General features: G+C 44.4%; 1 protein-coding gene across 1 annotated transcript in view; it reads left to right on the forward strand.

Annotated features, from left to right (window-relative positions):
- HOMER2 (homer scaffold protein 2) overlaps positions 1 to 18,237 on the forward strand; it is a gene marked incomplete at its 3' end in the record, with an annotated part of 60,687 nt that overhangs the window by 26,033 nt on the left and 16,417 nt on the right. Inside the window, exon 3 of the mRNA XM_082005153.1 lies at positions 17,750 to 17,881. Coding sequence (XP_081861279.1) covers positions 17,750 to 17,881 — 132 coding nt within the window. The remainder of the gene's footprint in view (positions 1 to 17,749; positions 17,882 to 18,237) is intronic.

Below are 18,237 nucleotides of genomic sequence, written 5' to 3' on the forward strand. Positions count from 1 at the left end.
CAAGGAACAGGTTGAGTAGAGAAGCTCGCCTCTGGAGAGTCTCAGTTACCCTGCCTGTCCGTTTTAAGAGTGCTGATTTGGAAAAAGAAGAGTGTTTATACCCAAATGAGTTAAAAGTTGCTTTTCTCCCTCAAACAACTATTGCTTAATGTTTTGACCTACTTTTCTAGCCAAAAATGAAACTGGGTAGGACTGTGAGGAAGAACATAAACACCATCGGTTGGTGTTGTCCTGTTTTCTGTACATCTCACTTATTAGAATAAAGTCTTCCATGCGTTGGCAAATACCAGGTGGATTAGCATCACAGCATCACTGCATGCAGAAGTTATCTCTGTTTTAAAGACAAAAAAGCTGAAGCTCAAGTAAACTAAGGGACTTGGCTCTAGGTCTTTCTAGGGTGGTGACAAAGGACCTGTATCTCTCCATCCTCATCTGAACTGCAAAGGGGCTGTTCTAACAGCTTATTTTAGACAAACATATACAATGCACACTGGCTTGCAGAGAAATCTCACTTAAATCCAACTTGGATGCAGCTGTTGGATTAATTTTGTTTGTTTGTTTGTTTTTTTACTTTATGTTGACATTACATAGTAACAATAAAAATTTTAAAGTGACCAAGAATGCAGGACACCTCACTCAAACATTGTTCATTACCCGGTTGCATAAGCTTTATTTTACGTGTCGCGCTGGGCAGCGTGTTGACTTGCAAGCACGCGGAGTAGCGTGGGGCTGCCGAAGCCTGTTGGCGCCGCTGTCGTGCGGGGCGTGGGGCAGGCTGCGTAATGTCAACCTGATGCGTAGTTAGTTTCCACCTGATGCGTAGTTAGTTTCCTCCTGATGCACCACCAACCTGATGGGCTGTCATTCTCACAGGAGTGGCTTCCTCAGGCTGCTGCTGTCCCCGAAGGTCCAGACCCCCCGCAGTCCCCTATCCTTCAGCCCCATCCTCTCTTCTCCTAGCAGGCGCAGCCTGTCCCCTTCTGCTTCCTGGCAGGTCTCTGTCCCTCGTCCCCAAGCCCCTGGGGTGCAGGAGGATGAGGAGGGGTACTGCAGGGCAGAGGGGAGCAGGAGGATTTAGGAGTGAGCTGAAGGGCGGCATCGAGGGAACCTCTGAGCCTGTGTGTTTAAAGGTGTAAATATTAAATATTATTAAATATTGGGCCCTCACTCTGTGAGCATGGCTGGCAGAGGAGTTGCTGGGCTCTGCTGCCCAGCACAGCAGGACACCGCCTTCGGGTCCTTACCTGTTTGCCAAGCAGTGAGGAAGGACAGAAGGGCCTGGCTGGTACCTGTGGAGGTGGGGAAGACGGACGTTGCAGCAAAGGGGAAAATGGGACAGAAGAGGAGTAGAGTAAAGGTAGGGAGCAGAATGAAGTCAGGAGAGCATAACTCTTCCCTTGCAGAGGGATATGCAAGAGGCTTGTGCTGAAAACCAGGAGTCAGACACGATGGAGGGCAGCCAGGCAAGAGTATACGCCTTCCAGGTGACAGGTTGCTTCCAAATCCTCCCAGCCCAGCAACAAACGACCCCATTGAAATGCCTGGAGAGTCAAGCACTGAAAAGTGGAGACCCTAGATTCAAAACAGCTTGTACCACTTTAATTCCTCATGTTTGCAAAGCTAAAAGAGAATAGGTATTAGAATTCCTGCGTCTTTCACGGCAAAAACAGGTGCTGTGGACAGTAGCTTACAATTTATAGTAAAAGATTTCACAGATACCATAACAGTATGCTCTGGATGATCTTAACCAAGATACCATTACCAAACAAGGGAATAGATTAGTATATCTTTTAATTACATTATAATTGACTAGTATGTTGTCGAGAAAGTAATTTCATCATGATGTTTTAAGAAGTTTCTAGCTAGAGGCTGTTTAAACTGCAGCATAATGAATGCTGGAGGAAATGGTACAGTAAAATGCAAGGGCACATACTGATTAAGAGCTAATGAGGCAGCCAAAAGGCTTCATCATATGAAAGTGCCCAGCGTTGTAGGCAAAAGTCAACCCTGCTTAAAAATGGCAAAATATGGTGATGATGCAGGGAAAACATGACTCCATAAATGCCCAGTTGCTCTGTAGTGTGTGGGGAAAGCCACACACAGGGCTCCTCATTAAAAGTGGCCTACATTATTCTGCCTTTTAGGGGTGAAAAGAAAGTTTGAAAGCATGAAAATTACTCAGACCGATATCCTCCGTCATCTTCTGAAATAATGCATGGCAGTGCCTTGGTTGGTGGGTTTGTTTATTTTTTATAAATTGGAAATATGTGTTATGCAGACAATATAGACAAGGGGGAAAGGATGAGAAACTTGTTTCTGTATAGAATTTGAGAAGGAGATATAATCCCTCAGAAACAAGCTTCTGTCCTTATTTTCAAATGTGGAGATGTTACATTTCTACAGAACCTGTGATTGCAACAGCATCATTCTTACCTTTTGACAAATAAGTTGTTAATATAGAACATAATGCTATCTTAAAAATTAATAGCCAGCAATAAAGTGAGACGTTCTGAGACGGAAGCAGCAAAGAAAAGTGACACAGCAAGAGTCATATCAGATGGCAGTCCTAAGTTGTCTCTGTGAAGTGTTTAAACAAATGACTATAAAAAATTAAAATCAGGGTTAAAATGATGAATAGATTGCAAGACTAATTTTGGTAAATACATGATACAGAAACAAAGACTTTGTGTTTTGGAGAACAAAAAATTGTCAGCTGACACTCATTCCCATTTGCTAGGTCATTTAAAAGAGTCTATTAGCTAACAGTTACCTTGAGTGTTGAAGATCAGCAGCTAAGCTGGGCGTAAGTGTGTGGAAGTATTGAAGACAGAACCAGAAAAATTGCTGTGCTGGGAAAGCAAAACCAGTGGGTCTCTTTCTGAAGTAAATTGCATTTAGTAAGAATAAGAATACACACCAAATTTTTCCAATCAGTATTCACATAACGTTCCCCAAAGTGAATACAGTACTTTCTACAGTATGCTGAAGCTGTTTGATTACGTGGCATATATGGGATAAGGGGATGTATCAGTGAGTGTCACAGCAAGAACGGACAGTGTGATTTCCAGCGCAGGATGCAACTGGCAGGGACAGAGCCCCAGCCACATCTGGTAGCAGATATTTAGGGAGGTGAGAAGGGATGATATGTAAATCTGCTAATATTTGACATATTTCTCGCTTTCTCAGTTCCTGTACCAGTCCTAATTGCTACCTAATTTAACAGCTGCCCACCTTTTTATGACCACGCTTTTTTGTTCTCACGACTGGAGGCAGGCGTCCTCTGCACACGGAGAGGAAATTCGGAGTTCAGAGACTCAAAACAAATCATTTTCTTTGCCCATGGAAATGGAATTATTTTAAGACATAGTTGTTAAAAATATCCTAGAGTAATTTGCCAACAGGTGACTCTCAGATTTAAGAAGCTTTCCCTTCACAGGAAAAAAATTGCAGGGTGCAGTAGCATGGATGAAATTCCCTCATCTGGCTAGTTCTTTATGTTCTTTTTTTTTTTCTTTCATTGACGTAAATTCGGCCATTAAACCAATAGCAACTCTTTCTCAGGAAAAACCTACCAAGTAATTTAGACATTACAGAATTTTTGGCATCGAATTAAAAAAGGCTGCTCCAGGGGCCTGCGTTGGTGCGGCAGTATTTAACCGTGCCCCTAATGCCTCGTGGATCTGGTTGGCGATAATGTGCAGCAGAAGCTGTCACAACACGCAGCATCGCCTTCGCGCTTGGCAGTCAGAGTGTCCCTGTGTGTTTGCCTCACCCCGTGCTCGATGCATTAGGTGGAGGGATGTGCTGTGGTTTATAATTTTAAAATGCCTAAATTGTTTTAAATACCTACGTTTCTTAACTGCCGAAATTTTCAGGTTTAATAATTTTGTAGTGAAACGATCGGAGGATGTTTTACAGCCTTGGGTAGCCAAAGATAAAGGGATGTAAAAGTACATGAAAAGCGACCTTACAAAGCGCCGTGTTGCCTTTTCTTTTAATGTGTTTAAAGAGAAACACCGAATTAAACGCTACGATTTTGAAAGGTGTGGGTGAGCATATGTGTGTGTTTTGTCAAACGGATGGAGATGCTTTTATTTCCAGTTTTGCCTGCCCTAGTTTTGTTTGTGGCCATCCCTTGTCAGGAGGGCCGCGTGCTGTTTGCATCCCGGAGGAGCGCGGTGCTGCTGGGGTCTGAGCCGGCTGCCCTGAGCCTGCTGAAATGCCGCGAGGCCCCGCTCCTCACCCTGAAGATTATTTTTCAGACTGCAGCACTGGCAGGACTATGATTTCCAGAGAGCCCCCGCTGGTAAAATCTGATTAAATTAGCAGAAAATATTTTTATTCCAGCTTTGCAAAGCTTTTTTCACTGCTGGGTAACTGAGATGGATATTTCTTTTTTTCAAAACTTTTTCTGCTGCGCTCTTTTTTGCCTTTCATGCCATTTCTTCCAGGCCGGGTGGGAAATCCCTTCTTTTCTGGTTGTCCCAGAAAGAGTGCCAACCACAAAAGAGGTGTGGGGAAAGCGTGGGTTCAATATTATTTACACTTCTGGTGCTGACAACCAACATGAGAAGGACCTTTCGTCAAAAGGCAGCATCTGACACTTGTTACTGTTTGAAGAGCCCAAAAGACATACCCAGCTTAAAGGTGATGCCGCACTAAGGTAAGCCGGTGGAAGGACGACCAGGTTGTGACCTCCGGAGGTCTGAGTTGACTGATGCAGTATTCCTGTATTCTTGGCTGTCCCTGTCCACAAAGGAAACCTGCATATGCCATGAGAAAATATTTCCAGTACTGGTCAGGCTGATTACTGAAATACAGAAATTTAAGCATATTTGATGGTCTTCATCTTCTCTTTATCACAGTATGTTAAGTATTTTGTGAACAATTGGAGCTAATTTCAAGATGATTATTAGCAGTGGAGATGATACTGGAGCCGTAGAAGAGTAATTCCAACAAATGGAACTAATTAACCCCCCACATAAAAGAGAACATCATCTTTTGAAATACAAAAACACAGTATAAAATAGAATTTCAATGCATAATCCTGTCTTCCAGTGTGCATAGTTCGTGCTTATGTTATAGTAAACATCTCAGTGCTTTTATGCTAGCAAAATTATTATGAAGTAAAAACATTAGTTGTAGCTTTATGATCTTTCTATATACATCATATAGTAGATAAGTACTTTATCACTGAGACAGAGCAACTATAATAATATCGGCGTGTATATACTGTGAATCCATACTAGAGCCTTTAGAATAATTTGATGCCACTTAAGCCACTCTCATCAGATGAGCTTGCTTCATAAGGCAGCTGCGGCGTGGGCTTCTCCTGGTTCAGATTTCGCAGCCTGTGTTGGAGAATGATGCTTGTCTGCTGGGAGACACGTTCTAGTACCAGTAGTGCTAAACAAAGTACTTTGTAAAAGATGCCTGAAGAGTCCCTAGCTGCTTTTTGCAGTCCCTTTTGGGCTAGTTGTTGCTGTAAATAATGGAGCTGGATCGGGCTCTTCTCTGAGAGGCAGCTGCTCCTTTTGTAGCAAAGTTCTCCTTCGTTTTGTATGATGAACAGAGTAAGAGCAGGAGAAGAGTAAGAGCAGGAGAACACATGTCCTGCGCTGTCGTAGCGCACCAGCCTAACCTGAGCTGGAACTAGTCACATTCATTCGGACAGTGAAGCAACTTGCAGCAAGTGATTAATATTTTTACTGTGCTGGTTTTAATAGCTATTTCCTGATTTCATTTAAAGATGTTAGGGTTGTGGTGATGCAACTTCTACCTTTTTAGCATCGTTTTGAAGGATTCAGGGAGAACTCCCAATTTAAGGAGAACTCGCCGTCGGTGGATGATGCCGGTGCGCTGGAGGCTGGGCTGCGGCGGCGGTGGCGGGAGGGTGTCCGCGTGGGGTGGCCGGTCAGGCGCCTCGGAGGTGCGGGGTGTGCCCAAAATGTTCTGTTACGCTCCAGAGGGGTCCTGTGGAGACATAAATCGTTCAGCCTGCGGAGTATCGGAGAGAAGTGTGAATGCTGGGGTTAATGGAAGTTGAAGCAGGACAGATGCAAACAGAAAATGAAATGCACGTTTTAAAACTAGGATCAGTACCTGTGTGGGGTCACTCCAGTGTGCACTGGATCCTTCTGCTACATAAACCAGGACTTCACGTTCTTCTCGAAGACATCCCTGAAATAAGAGTGAATTAAATTAAGGAAAATAACAGTCCCGGATAATCTTAAAATATCTGTGTTGTCTATGTCTGTGATGTATTCAGCTTGACTAAAGTTATTTGAGTTTTTGTTTCTCTCTACATGTTAAAATAACTTCAGAATATTTTCTTTGGAATTTGGTGATGAAGAAGTACAGCATAAAGGAGAAGCAGAGCTGTCAGCTAAGGATGAGACTACCCACTCGTATCATCCTTTATTTGCTTAAGGTGATATCAGGTATTCAGAAATGCAGGCTGAGGAGAGGTGCAGGATTTAATAACTGGGAGGATAGCACATGGCCTGGTGTTGTGTCTGCCGGACAATTTTCAACAGTTTTTGCCAAGACAGGTTGAAGTAGGTAGAGCTAGTAATATTGGGTGTGCTTGTGCGGACAGGTCCTTGAGTGTTCAGAGGATAAAAAAATAAATACCGTTGGAGCTTAACTGCAGTGGAAATTTCAGAATTGCCAATACCGGTGGAGATGAACTGGGAATGGAAGGAAAAATTAAAACTGTTTCCACAATCAAGACCTGGGGCTAAAGGTGAAAGAAAATGCAGAGAAATGGAGCAAAGTAAATACCAGGGAATTTGGTGAGTCCCTTGAGACTGCATCAGCCAGAAATCCTGATCATCTGCTGAGGATGTGTTTTGGTTTAAAAAAAAAAAAGTCTGGAGCTGTAGAACTCATATCACTGAAATGTTTCTATATTAATCTCTTTCCAAGTTATTAACTTTGAAATGTGAAAAATCCTCTGTTCATTGTCTGGATTATTTCTGGAAGTAAATCTTTCAGAAGCCCGTTAGTAAGCTTAGGATAAAAGATAACAAAGTGCTGGAAACAGCTGTATCCATCCTTGACAGAAGAACAGAGACACATCTGCCACTGTTTGATCCTACCTGGCTCATTTTTCCGCATGTATATACAGTGCGTGCATGTGTCACTGGCTCTGGAAGGACCACACACAACTGAATCCAGGAGATCAACGTTGCAGAAACCTTTTCAGAAATGCAATTTGTTACTTTTTAAAAAGAAGGAGGGAAAAAAAGGAAAATATAAAAATCCATGCTAGAGGATTTCTTGCTGCACCGCTCACCAGCAAGTAGGGAAACTTCGGTCTGGGCAAATTTTTCCTTTTTAAAACCTCTCCGTAAAATTTCTCAGAAAAGCTCTGTAAAAGAAAGTGTGTCAGCACGTAACTGCCTCACACAGAGTTGTTTCTGATCAGCAGACTCGAGTATGAATGTGGCACCTGAACATGCCAGAGAGGTTCATTAACCACGTGATGTTACTGTCAAGAAACGTGGAATCAAGCAAAGGATGGCTGGTTTAGGTCATGGTCCTCGACCTCAGCAAAGCTTTTGAAGAATCTTGAACAAATTTTTGGTGAAAATAATCCATGCCTGTGGTTAGGTGAAAACTGAGAAAAAGAAGTTTTTAGTAACATCATCAACACAGGTGCAACATGGCAGAGTTTACAGATGCTTTCCCTCATCTTTTTGGTTTCATTAGCTGATCAAAGCAAAGCTTGTGGGATGGGACTGAAGTAGGCAAATTTATAGATGGTAAAAACTTCCATACCTGCTCAGCAGACTCCAGGGAGCGCAGTGGTGTTCAGCTTGCTTGTGGGTTTTGCGTTGTGCTGCCTTTTTCTTCCAAAAGAAATTATAAGGGGGCTGAGGAACCTTGTGCCCAAAGGTGAACGGAACACATGCTCCATCCCCTCGAGCTTTCCACAGCCTCCTCCCAGGGCATTAGGGACTTCCATCAAGAATTACAGTAAATACAGCACTGGTTAGCTGTTGGTTTCCTAATCTGGGATTTTTACTCCGTCTTTTTTTAAGTTCAGCTGCTGAAAGTAATAAAGAATAATTCCTATAAGCTTGCTTTATGAAACTCTAAGGATTGCTTGTCCACTGAAACAACTATATAAATTATTTGTTCCCTTCTCCCTCACACTGTAGTGCCAGAGGTATCTAATACTTGGAAATCCCTATTCGGAGAGTTAATGTATCAGACATGCAAATCAAGTCATGCCAGATGGAGTTTATAAATAAACTACCTATAATGTAGTTATAAAGTAACTACACTGCAACGTGTGTTCTTGAAATTTGAGCATCAAACATAATTCAAGGCAATATTTTCATAGTTTTACAAAAAAAAACCCCAGACCGCTTCTTTCTTGATTCTGGATTGTGAAGTCGCATCCAGTGGCGCAGGGGTGGTTAGATGGAAAATGAGGAATAGTATAAATGACTGTCAACCATTAAATACTAGCTGAAGTCCAAAGCTGATTCTCCTGAGGAGCGAACAAGACGATCACGCTAACACCAGCTAACCTCCCCCTAGCTTTATTTACTAACAGCAAGAAAAGGGGATGAGGCATTTCTGAGGACGCAGAAGGAATGGTATTTTAATTATCTTATAGATACCTTGTATCTTCAGTTACGTTAGTGTATTGCTCTGAAGTGTTGCTAGACCTGGTTGCCCTTGATTGTTATCTAACAGTGACCACTTCGAGATGCTTTAGGACTTGCCAAGTAGATCCTGTCATCTCCTAAAAAATAATGTACCTGCCCTGCTTGGCCATTTCTCGTGACAAGGGACAAGTTTTCCAGATTTTAGAGAGGAAGCGGCAAGCCATCCCATTGCTAACCACTCCCTGAGGTATGTAGTTTGTTAAAGAGTAGAGGAGTCTTCAACGATGCCACGTGGCCATGACATTTCTGACCTCTGCAAAGGGACCTTCAGGCTTAAGTGAAGCTGTTGTGGTACAGCTTGAAGGATGCAGAAGATGGTCAGTGCTTAAATGATTTATGTAGGGATGTTATACTCTATACAAAGACTACATGCTTTTATTAAATCCTCCAACGTGTGAATGTGATGTAACAGGGGGTGGTGTGTGTGTGTTAATTGTATCTAATTGTAGATAACGCAACCTTCTCCCTCACCCCAATTTTAGTCACTAGGAAACAATAAACAGTCTCCACTGTATTCTTCTCCCTGTCTCTGACAAGATAGAAACCTCATTTCTCATGTGGAAATAACACACAAGCATCTTAGTTTATATATTTTGTAAAATGTTGTGTGAAATTCCTGGGTAATAATTTGTTCCAGCGTGGAGGGTTTCAAAATCCTTGCTGTAGTTCTTCATGAAACAGCTGCTGGTGCTTTGAATCGGGTGGGTGGGTGGATGTGTGTGCTGTGCCTAAAAGGAAAAAAATTCTAGTCAGATGTCAAAGCAAAAATAGGAGATTTTAGAGATTTAGACTGGGTGGAGGAGGTGGGAAGCCAACTCGGCAGAGATGTTAATTACCTTGGGACGAAAAAGAGCGCAATGTAGTAGGTGTAGCAGGAGATTTACTTAATAGAATTCACATAATCATGAACCCACTTTCGTTGCATTTAGACAGGTTCTCAGTGAGGGCTTTGCAACAGAAATATTTTACCAGAGGAAAAACAGTTATTAGTATTTTTATTGGAGAAGGGGGGCTATTTTTACATCTCCCTTCATGAAGGAGGACAAGAACTCTATGGGTTTTGTTTGATTTGTTGATTTTGGGGGTTAAAAATGAACCTCATCATTCACTGAATTATCCTGGGGATGCAAGGTAATGCAGGACTTAAGAAAAAGCAATGTGCAACTGTAGCAATGGCCCTTTTCCCCATAAAGCAAGCAGCAGCAGCATGTGGAATACTTCAGCCATGAACGGTGAGTCTCGTCTCTGCAGAGGTTGCTCGGGTTGGGAAGTAAATGCTTCGAACTGCAGCAAGTCCTCTGCAGCTTGCAAGGGGTCCTGGCATCTTCCTCTTGCAGAGTGCGGACCGGTCACTGCGGTTCCCCTTCCGCTCCCGCCTCCCGCAGAAATAAATGATGTAGCTACGGAAGATTTTGGAGTCCAGTGGTGGGTGAAATAGCTACTGTCCTGGTTAACTGTGTAGAACAGAAACTCTTGAAAAGCGGTGGCTGGCCAGGCGTACTCGCACCGTGTGGATAAAATGATGGGTATCCAGAGCAAGAGTCTGGTGGTGGATGTCCTGCCAGATGTTGCCCACCCTGTGCTCTGCCCCCGCTGCCATGCACAAATGGTGGAGCGGAGCAGGAGGAACAGCAAAATGGAGAAACCCAGCGCTGCTCTTAACATGTTTGCAGTGCTCCCGATCTAATCAGTCTGTACCCCCAGCCTGTCCCAGGTAAAGCGCCGTGTTCGTGTCAGGTGCAGCAGATAAAGCAAAGCTAGCACAAGTGCTGTTGCTACTTTTGATTTTCCCAGGCTTTTTTTTTTTTTTTTAAAGACCTTCTACAAAGACTTAGCAAGAAGGGTGGGAAGAAAGATTTGATCACATCTGCTGGCCCTGATTTGTAAAACAACTGTGATTAATCCTCCTGCGTTACAGGTTCACTGTTTTGGCCAAAGGCTGTTCTTTCTTTCATCCCCACAGTCTTAGGCGGCTGCGAGCATGTCTCCGTGCTGCTCCTGCTTTACTCTGTGCTAGCGGCCCTCAGCAAGGGACTTCAGTAGCGCTGTCTTGATTAACTGTGTGTGTGTGCTGCCTCTGTAGGACTAGAAACGAGATGATCAGTTTATCACTGGTGACTTACTGGTGAAAAGGTGTTACATCAAAGTCTAGAAGCTCTCAGCGGAGGTTGGAAGGATGGTAGATAGATAGCAAAGGATAGTGCCAATCACGGAAACGTAGGTGGGTTAATTCCACAAGGGAGTTGCTGAACATTTGGGATAGAGAGAGAATTTCTCTGCAAATCCATCCCTGTCTCCTCATCTTCACATCCAGTGTCACAAGCCCTTCTGAATCATGTCAACTTGATGAGCTGGAAGAACCTGCCGAGCCTGTGATAGCTGTGGCCAGAGGATTAGCAGCTTCTTTCCCTCTTCAATTCTGTTTTCAGACTGGGATACATCTTTACTGAAGATTAGCAGCCTGGTGGGTTGGGGAAATTAAATTTCACGAGGGCTGCAAACTGGAAGGCACATATTCAGAGGTGTGAAAATGAAACGGGGAGGTTTTAATGTAGTGACCTCTTAATGAGTAGATCCTATGGCCTCAAGCCTTGGATCTGGAGGTGAGGTTACTTCAGAGTAACAGTTGATGTGAATCAGCCTGGCTGAACAGGGAGATTTTGCTGGGACTCAGGGAAAAGAGGAGAGTTTATCACCTCTGGAAGAAGGGGCAGGCAACTCACGAAGAGTACAAGGATCTCGTTAGGTCAAGCAGGGACAAAATTAGAAAGGCAAAAGCCCAGCTAGAGCTCAGTCTGGCCACAGTCGTAAAGGATAATAAAAAGTGTTTTTACAAATATATTAACAACAAAAAGAGAGGCAAGGAGAATCTCCATCCCCTACTGGATATGGCGGGGAACATTGTCTCCAAGGACGAGGACAAGGCTGAGGTACTTAATGCCTTCTTCGCCTCAGTCTTTAATAGCCAGTCCAGGTATCCACAGGATATTCAGCCCCCTGAGCTGGAAGACGGGGATGGAGAGCACAATGTACTCCCCCATAATCCAGGAGGAAGCAGTCAAGGACATGCTAAGCCACCTGGACACCCACAAGTCTATGGGGCCTGATGGGATCCACCCGAGAGTACTGAGAGAGCTGGCGGAGGAGCTTGCCAAGCCACTCTCCATCATCTATCAGCAGTCCTGGTTAACAGGAGAGGTCCCAGAAGACTGGAGGCTTGCCAATGTGACGCCCGTCTACAAGAAAGGCCAGAAGGAGGATCCTGGGAACTACAGGCCTGTCAGCCTGACCTCTGTACCAGGGAAGATTATGGAGCGGTTAGTCTTGAGAGTGCTCACAGGGCATGTGCAGGACAACCAAAGGATCAGGCCCAGCCAGCATGGGTTCATGAAAGGCAGGTCCTGCTTGACCAACCTGATCTCCTTCTATGACCAGGTGACCCGCCTAGTGGATGAGGGAAAGGCTGTGGACGTTGTCTACCTGGACTTTAGTAAAGCCTTTGACAGCGTCTCCCACAGCATTCTCCTGGAGAAACTGGCGGCTCGTGGCTTAGACAGGTTTACTCTTCGCTGGGTGAGGAACTGGCTGGATGGCCGAGCCCAGAGAGTTGTGGTGAATGGCGTTAAATCCGGCTGGCGGCCGGTCACAAGTGGTGTTCCCCAGGGCTCGGTTCTGGGGCCGGTCTTATTCAATATCTTTATTGATGATCTGGATGAGGGAATTGAGTGCTTCCTCAGTAAGTTTGCAGATGACACCAAGTTGAGTGGGAGTGTTGATCTGCTGGAGGGTAGGAGGGCTCTGCAGAGAGATCTGGACAGGCTGGATCGATGGGCAGAGGCCAACTGTATGAGGTTTAATAAGGCCAAGTGCAGGGTCCTGCACTTTGGCCACAACAACCCCATGCAACGCTACAGGCTTGGGGAGGAGTGGCTGGAGAGCAGCCCGGCAGAAAGGGACCTGGGGGTGCTGGTTGACAGCCGGCTGAATATGAGCCGGCAGTGTGCCCAGGTGGCCAAGAAGGCCAACAGCGTCCTGGCCTGTATCAGGAATAGTGTGGCCAGCAGGAGTAGGGAAGTGATTGTGCCCCTGTACTCGGCACTGGTGAGGCCGCACCTTGAATCCTTTGTTCAGTTTTGGGCCCCTCACTACAAGAAGGATGTTGAGGTGCTGGAACATGTCCAGAGAAGGGCAACGAAGCTGGTGAGGGGGCTGGAGCACAAGTCTTATGAGGAGCGGCTGAGGGAACTGGGGTTGTTTAGTCTGGAGAAGAGGAGGCTGAGAGGAGACCTTATCGCTCTCTACAACTACCTGAAAGGGGGTTGTGGCGACGAGGGTGTTGGTCTCTTCTCCCAAGTAACTAGTGATAGGACAAGAGGAAATGGCCTCAAGTTGCGCCAGGGGAGGTTTAGATTGGATATTAGGAAAAATTTCTTCACTGAGAGGGTGGTCAGGCATTGGAACAGGCTGCCCAGGGAGGTGGTGGAGTCGCCATCCCTGGAAGTGTTCAAAAAACGTGTGGATGTGGCGCTTCAGGACATGGTTTAGGGGACATGGTGGTGCTGGATTAATGGTTGGACTTGATGATCTTAAAGGTCCTTTCCAACCTAGTGATTCTGTGATTCTGTGAATTTAAAGGGGAAATTCCAGAATAATTCCTAATCTGGCACTCTTGTCCCAGAATAAGAGGCCCTTTTCTGTTTTAATTTAATGCAGATCCAAAATATATTGGCTAATATATTCATTAGATATTTCATAGCTGTTATTTTGGTCTTTTCCCAGGGAGAGAAGCTTGTGACAGGGCTGGCTGAATTGGCTCATCATCCCCTTTGGTGGGTGTCTCATCAGAGGAGGTGTCCGGGCCGATTCCTGCCGGCGCGTTGGCCCTCCTCCTCGGGGCTGTGCCAATGGCTCTGCCAAACGCCCGCCGCGGTCGCTGCTGTCCTCCCCTCGGAGCTGAGCTTGCTCTCATCTCTGCTTTTCCCTCTTGCAAATCTGGCAAGCCGGGGCCGGTGCAGGCAGGGCGTACGCTGTGAGCCGAGCCAGCAACCCCTGTGTGCTGCTCCAGCTCCGCTCCATCTCTACTCCGGCCGGCCAACACGCACGTTCCCCATGCGTTAATGAAATGGCGACTTGGGAAAATGTATTTTCAGGAACCTCGTTGGCTTTTTCATTTTAGTGCACTGTTGTGATATGGGGAGTATGGGAGGGGAACCCTTCAAATACTCGAAGCATCCCCTAAAAGAAACGGCAGCTGTGTATATGGGCACTGCTCATGTATTTCGAGCAGCATGAGCTGCCAGTATCTTTTTTTCCCTTCGACGCACTCCACTTGTTTTGTGACCTCTCCCTGCTTCATTTATTTGGCAGTTTGTCTCCGTGGGAAGGCAGCGGGATGGGTGTGTTACAGCCGACGAATGTTCTGCTCTACGCCAGCTTATTTGCATTCACTTTTATCTGATGAACAAACCCGATGTGTTTATAAATGTCTGGAGTCATTCCTGGTTGATGTAGCACTACCTTGTACTGTGAACATTCTTCTGTGTCATCTTCAAATGAAAATGTAGATCTGTCAGGATTGTTTTTCTCCCAAAGGAAGTGGAATTAGTATGAGATTTTGTTTGGCTTATGCAGATGTATCGGGAACATTCGCCATCTGATACTCTTGCATGTAGACGCAAGATGAGAGCAAAGGCAGATTTTTTTTTTTAACCACATGTAGACAATTCAGTCAGTGTGACGAATGAGTTTATTACTCTGTAAGGTGCTTATTATATTATGCTTCTCTTTGCCTTTGTCTTTAGGGAGAGCTCTTTAACCACGTCAGGGGTTGATTGCATTTGATTAGAGAGTAGTTCGTCTTTTGCATCCATTATCCTGGGTGAAAGTCTGCAAGTTTATGCCATTTTCTGATGCAGCTGGAATTGCACCGTGTGTGTATTATATGAGTGAGGACTAAATGCAAAGTTATTTCATAAGAGCCCATTTGAATTGATGAGTGGCCTTTTCTTATAGAATTATAATACTGGATTGCAGTTAGGGGTGGAAAAGAGCCTGCAGATTCATCCTGCCTGCAACAGCTTTCAAATAGTGCCCTTTCCCTTCTGCACCCTTCCTCTCAGCTCCTTCTGCCTTTGCAACTTGAAAATTCTGCCTCATCCTCTCATGAAAAAAGAAAGTTTTCCTGGTTTGGTTGAACTTTCCTGTTGTGGTGGCCACAAATGCTTCCTCTGCCTTCTGCCCCAGCTCGAGACCTTCTGCCCGGGAGATGCAGGGGTGGTGGGGAGCACTTTCCTCCCCGTCTCACGTAGCCGAGGGTGAGCTGGCTTTAGGAGGGGGGATAGCCTGGGTTACCTGGCGGGAGCACTTGCAAGCCTCACTTTTCAATGTTCTTCTCCTAAACACAACCATCATAATTGTGCCCTGGCCAATGTAGAGTCTCTGCTTGGAAATGATGACCAGATTTACATGGGAAGTGAACATAAAGTGGCTGATGCTCCCAATGTTTAATGTTGTGGCATCTTCCCGCGAGCGTGACAGGGCGATGGGGTGAGGATGAGGAGGAAGACCAAGGATAAATGCAATGTACCCGCAGCATCCAGCTCCTCTGAACTGTTTCCATGAGCTCTGATTTAACCTCCTAAACTTCTACTTAGGTTTTTGCTTCTCTGAAGGAACACAGCATTTCTGAAGTACCTGATTGACAGAGGAGGATTTAAGGGAAAAAAAAAAAAGGCAGAGCCAGTTTCTAGGCAGTTTCACTAATTGCAGCTTATTATAAATTTAACAGATGAACTGTCAGTTTCTTGAAGGTGTGTGATCACCACAACCTTTTCTTGGATTCTGTGCTGGCTATCGAAGAAATTAACCTCTAAGGTGCTAAGCTGATGTGGTGCATTTCATCGCTCAGTCAGGTGTTCCCTGGTTTACAGTTTGCAGCCTTCATTATTCCTTTTATCGCATCTTGGATGATAATGGACTGTGGTCTAAAAGATAGTTTTGGTGTGTTTTTTTAATATATTTGTATTTACTCAATGATTAGTGTAGGAGGTATGGAAGAATTTTATTCTTCTGAGTCTGCTTCCAGTGAGTGAAGCTTTTGCGTTCCAATAAAATGGACCATTTTATTAGTTTTTCCCCACAGATGTCTAATTTGGTAGGCACAGTAGGACTGAAATAATACTTTTTAGCACTTGAAATTTATGGGTATTTCATAGCTTCTAAAATAATTTCTGTAACTTCAGAAGCTAAACATTTGTAAGTAGTTCATCTGTCTGATGTAAGATTTTTAAAGAAGAGATATACATATAGCACTTTCCTTAAAGTTTTTGGAAAGCATCCTGATTTTTCTGAGTTGGCGGTAGCTTTTCCTCCTGTTCTTGTGACTCTCTGTAACATGCAATCCTCGTATCATCATATTCCCTTTGTGTTGTCAAAACCCTACATAAAATCTTTGATTTTCTTATAACTTAAATCTCTGAAATCGCACTTAGATTTTATACTGGCTGTGTTTCTGTTGTGTGACTTTGCTGGAGGAGGGCACATTTGGGAACCTTTGCTTATACCTCTGCCTGTTAACCGGCCATTCAAAAAGATGTTTTGGCCTTAAAGCTGGTGCCTGCACGGTGTGTTGGCCAGCGCTGGTTGCAGAGTCGCCTCTCCCCCTTTCTCGCCCTGTTTATTCCCCTGCAAAAAAAAAGTTGCAGGGGTACCAGCCACCCAGCCCTCCTCTGTTTTGGTCCTTTCTGGTGAAACTTTCAGGGGTAGGAAATGGCAGGAAATGGCAGAAAATGGTATTTTTACTTGAAAGTGATGATGCAAACAGAGGGAACCACTGAAGCTGAGCAATTTCTAAGAAAGCAAATAGAAGCACCAGCACAGAGGTCAGGAGTTGGGGGGGCAGAGGCCAGTAATGGTCTTTCCCTGGTAAATTTAATTCACACTTTTTGCTAAATGTAAATGATCGCTTAGGAAAAAAACTGCCTGGAATACATAGTAAATGATGTTGCCAGGATACTTCCTGATCATGTTAATTAAACTGTCCCACAGATTTGGCTTAATTACTGCATGATTTGCATATTGGAAATGATGGTGCGCGTTACTGAAGAAAGCTCCTATTCTGTTAGCAGAAAGAACATTGCGCATGAATTAATTTCCAGGGGAAGGAGTCTCTAGACTCATATAATAATATGTCTTGAAAATAAGTTAAGATTTTTGATAATGAACTGACATACATCTCATTCCTTTTTGCAAGATTACATTTTATGCTTGCTCCACTAAGTTCCTTAGAGACTTCATCCCAACAGCCTTCCTCATGTTGGCCGGTTCTTTAATTACAAGAACCGCTGTTGCTTTCAAGGTTGCTGGTGGTGAAGCAGATATTAGTTAACTGGTGTGAAGTGGCAGAATATTTGTCTGGAGGCCCACATTTGATAGTGCATGTGCATTGTTGGTGATGCACTGCACCACCCCTCCAAGTTAGACTCACTACTAAACTACCAGTTTCTCCTTGTCTTGTTTTCTGTTGGTTTTTGTTGGGGTTTTTTTGTTTTTTTTTTTTTTAATTTCTGACATGTCTCAGACATCCTACTTGCAGAGGCCCAAGGCCAAGTGGAGAAATGCAAAAATACCTCCTGGCTCTTCCAGTCTGAGGGCTGGTGTTGCTGGTGGACACACTGCTTGGAGGCCTTGGGCCACCCTGGGTGCCTGGCGGGGCAGTGGGAGTAGCCGTGAAAAAAAGAGTAGCACTGAAAAAAGAGCATTTTCCGTCAGCTTTTCTGCCAGTGTTGTTTTATAGCTCCCGGTCCCTGATGTTGCTTTGAGTTCAGTGACATTCCTGTAGCAGTGTTTAACTGCAGGACCTTGACAGTGCTTTGGAAAAAGAAGACAAAACATCAGAATTCCTGCATGAAGTAAGACAACATAGAAACTTTTGTTTTGGGAAAAAATCATCTGAATACAGCAATTTCCCAATTTAGACTGCTAATTGCTTTGGATGGTGCCGTTGCTAGGATATGCATTTCCGATGTGGCTTCTACTTTTTAATTCTTTTTTGATCTGTTTTTAAACAGGTGATCATAAACAGCACAATCACACCTAACATGACCTTCACTAAAACATCGCAGAAGTTCGGCCAGTGGGCGGACAGCAGAGCAAATACTGTGTTTGGTTTGGGCTTTCCCTCCGAGCAGCAGCTGACGAAGGTACGGGTGCTCGCTGAATTTCTGCAAAGGCTGTCTTGTTTCTTGTTAGTGAAGAACTGCATATACCCATCCGACCTCTTCTGAGCTGCATGCTTCTGCAAGTCCTCTTTATCCGTGCAAGTTGCCAATCTCCTATAGTTATCCAGTGTCTGTATATACAGAAGCAGGCAGTATTGCAAACTTTATGGTTAAAACTGTAAATCGGATCTGACCACTGATGATGGTACTGGTGAGCTGATCTTAACAATATCCCCCAGCGTGGCTGAAAGCATTTGTGTTTTCAGATGTTTACAGAAATAACCTGAACTCAAGTATTTTTTGGCATCCCCCTGCCCTGTGTGCTCATTCCAGCTGGA

This window comes from Phaethon aethereus (assembly GCF_964289735.1).
Source record: "Phaethon aethereus genome assembly, chromosome: 12".
Lineage (NCBI taxonomy): Eukaryota > Metazoa > Chordata > Aves > Phaethontiformes > Phaethontidae > Phaethon > Phaethon aethereus.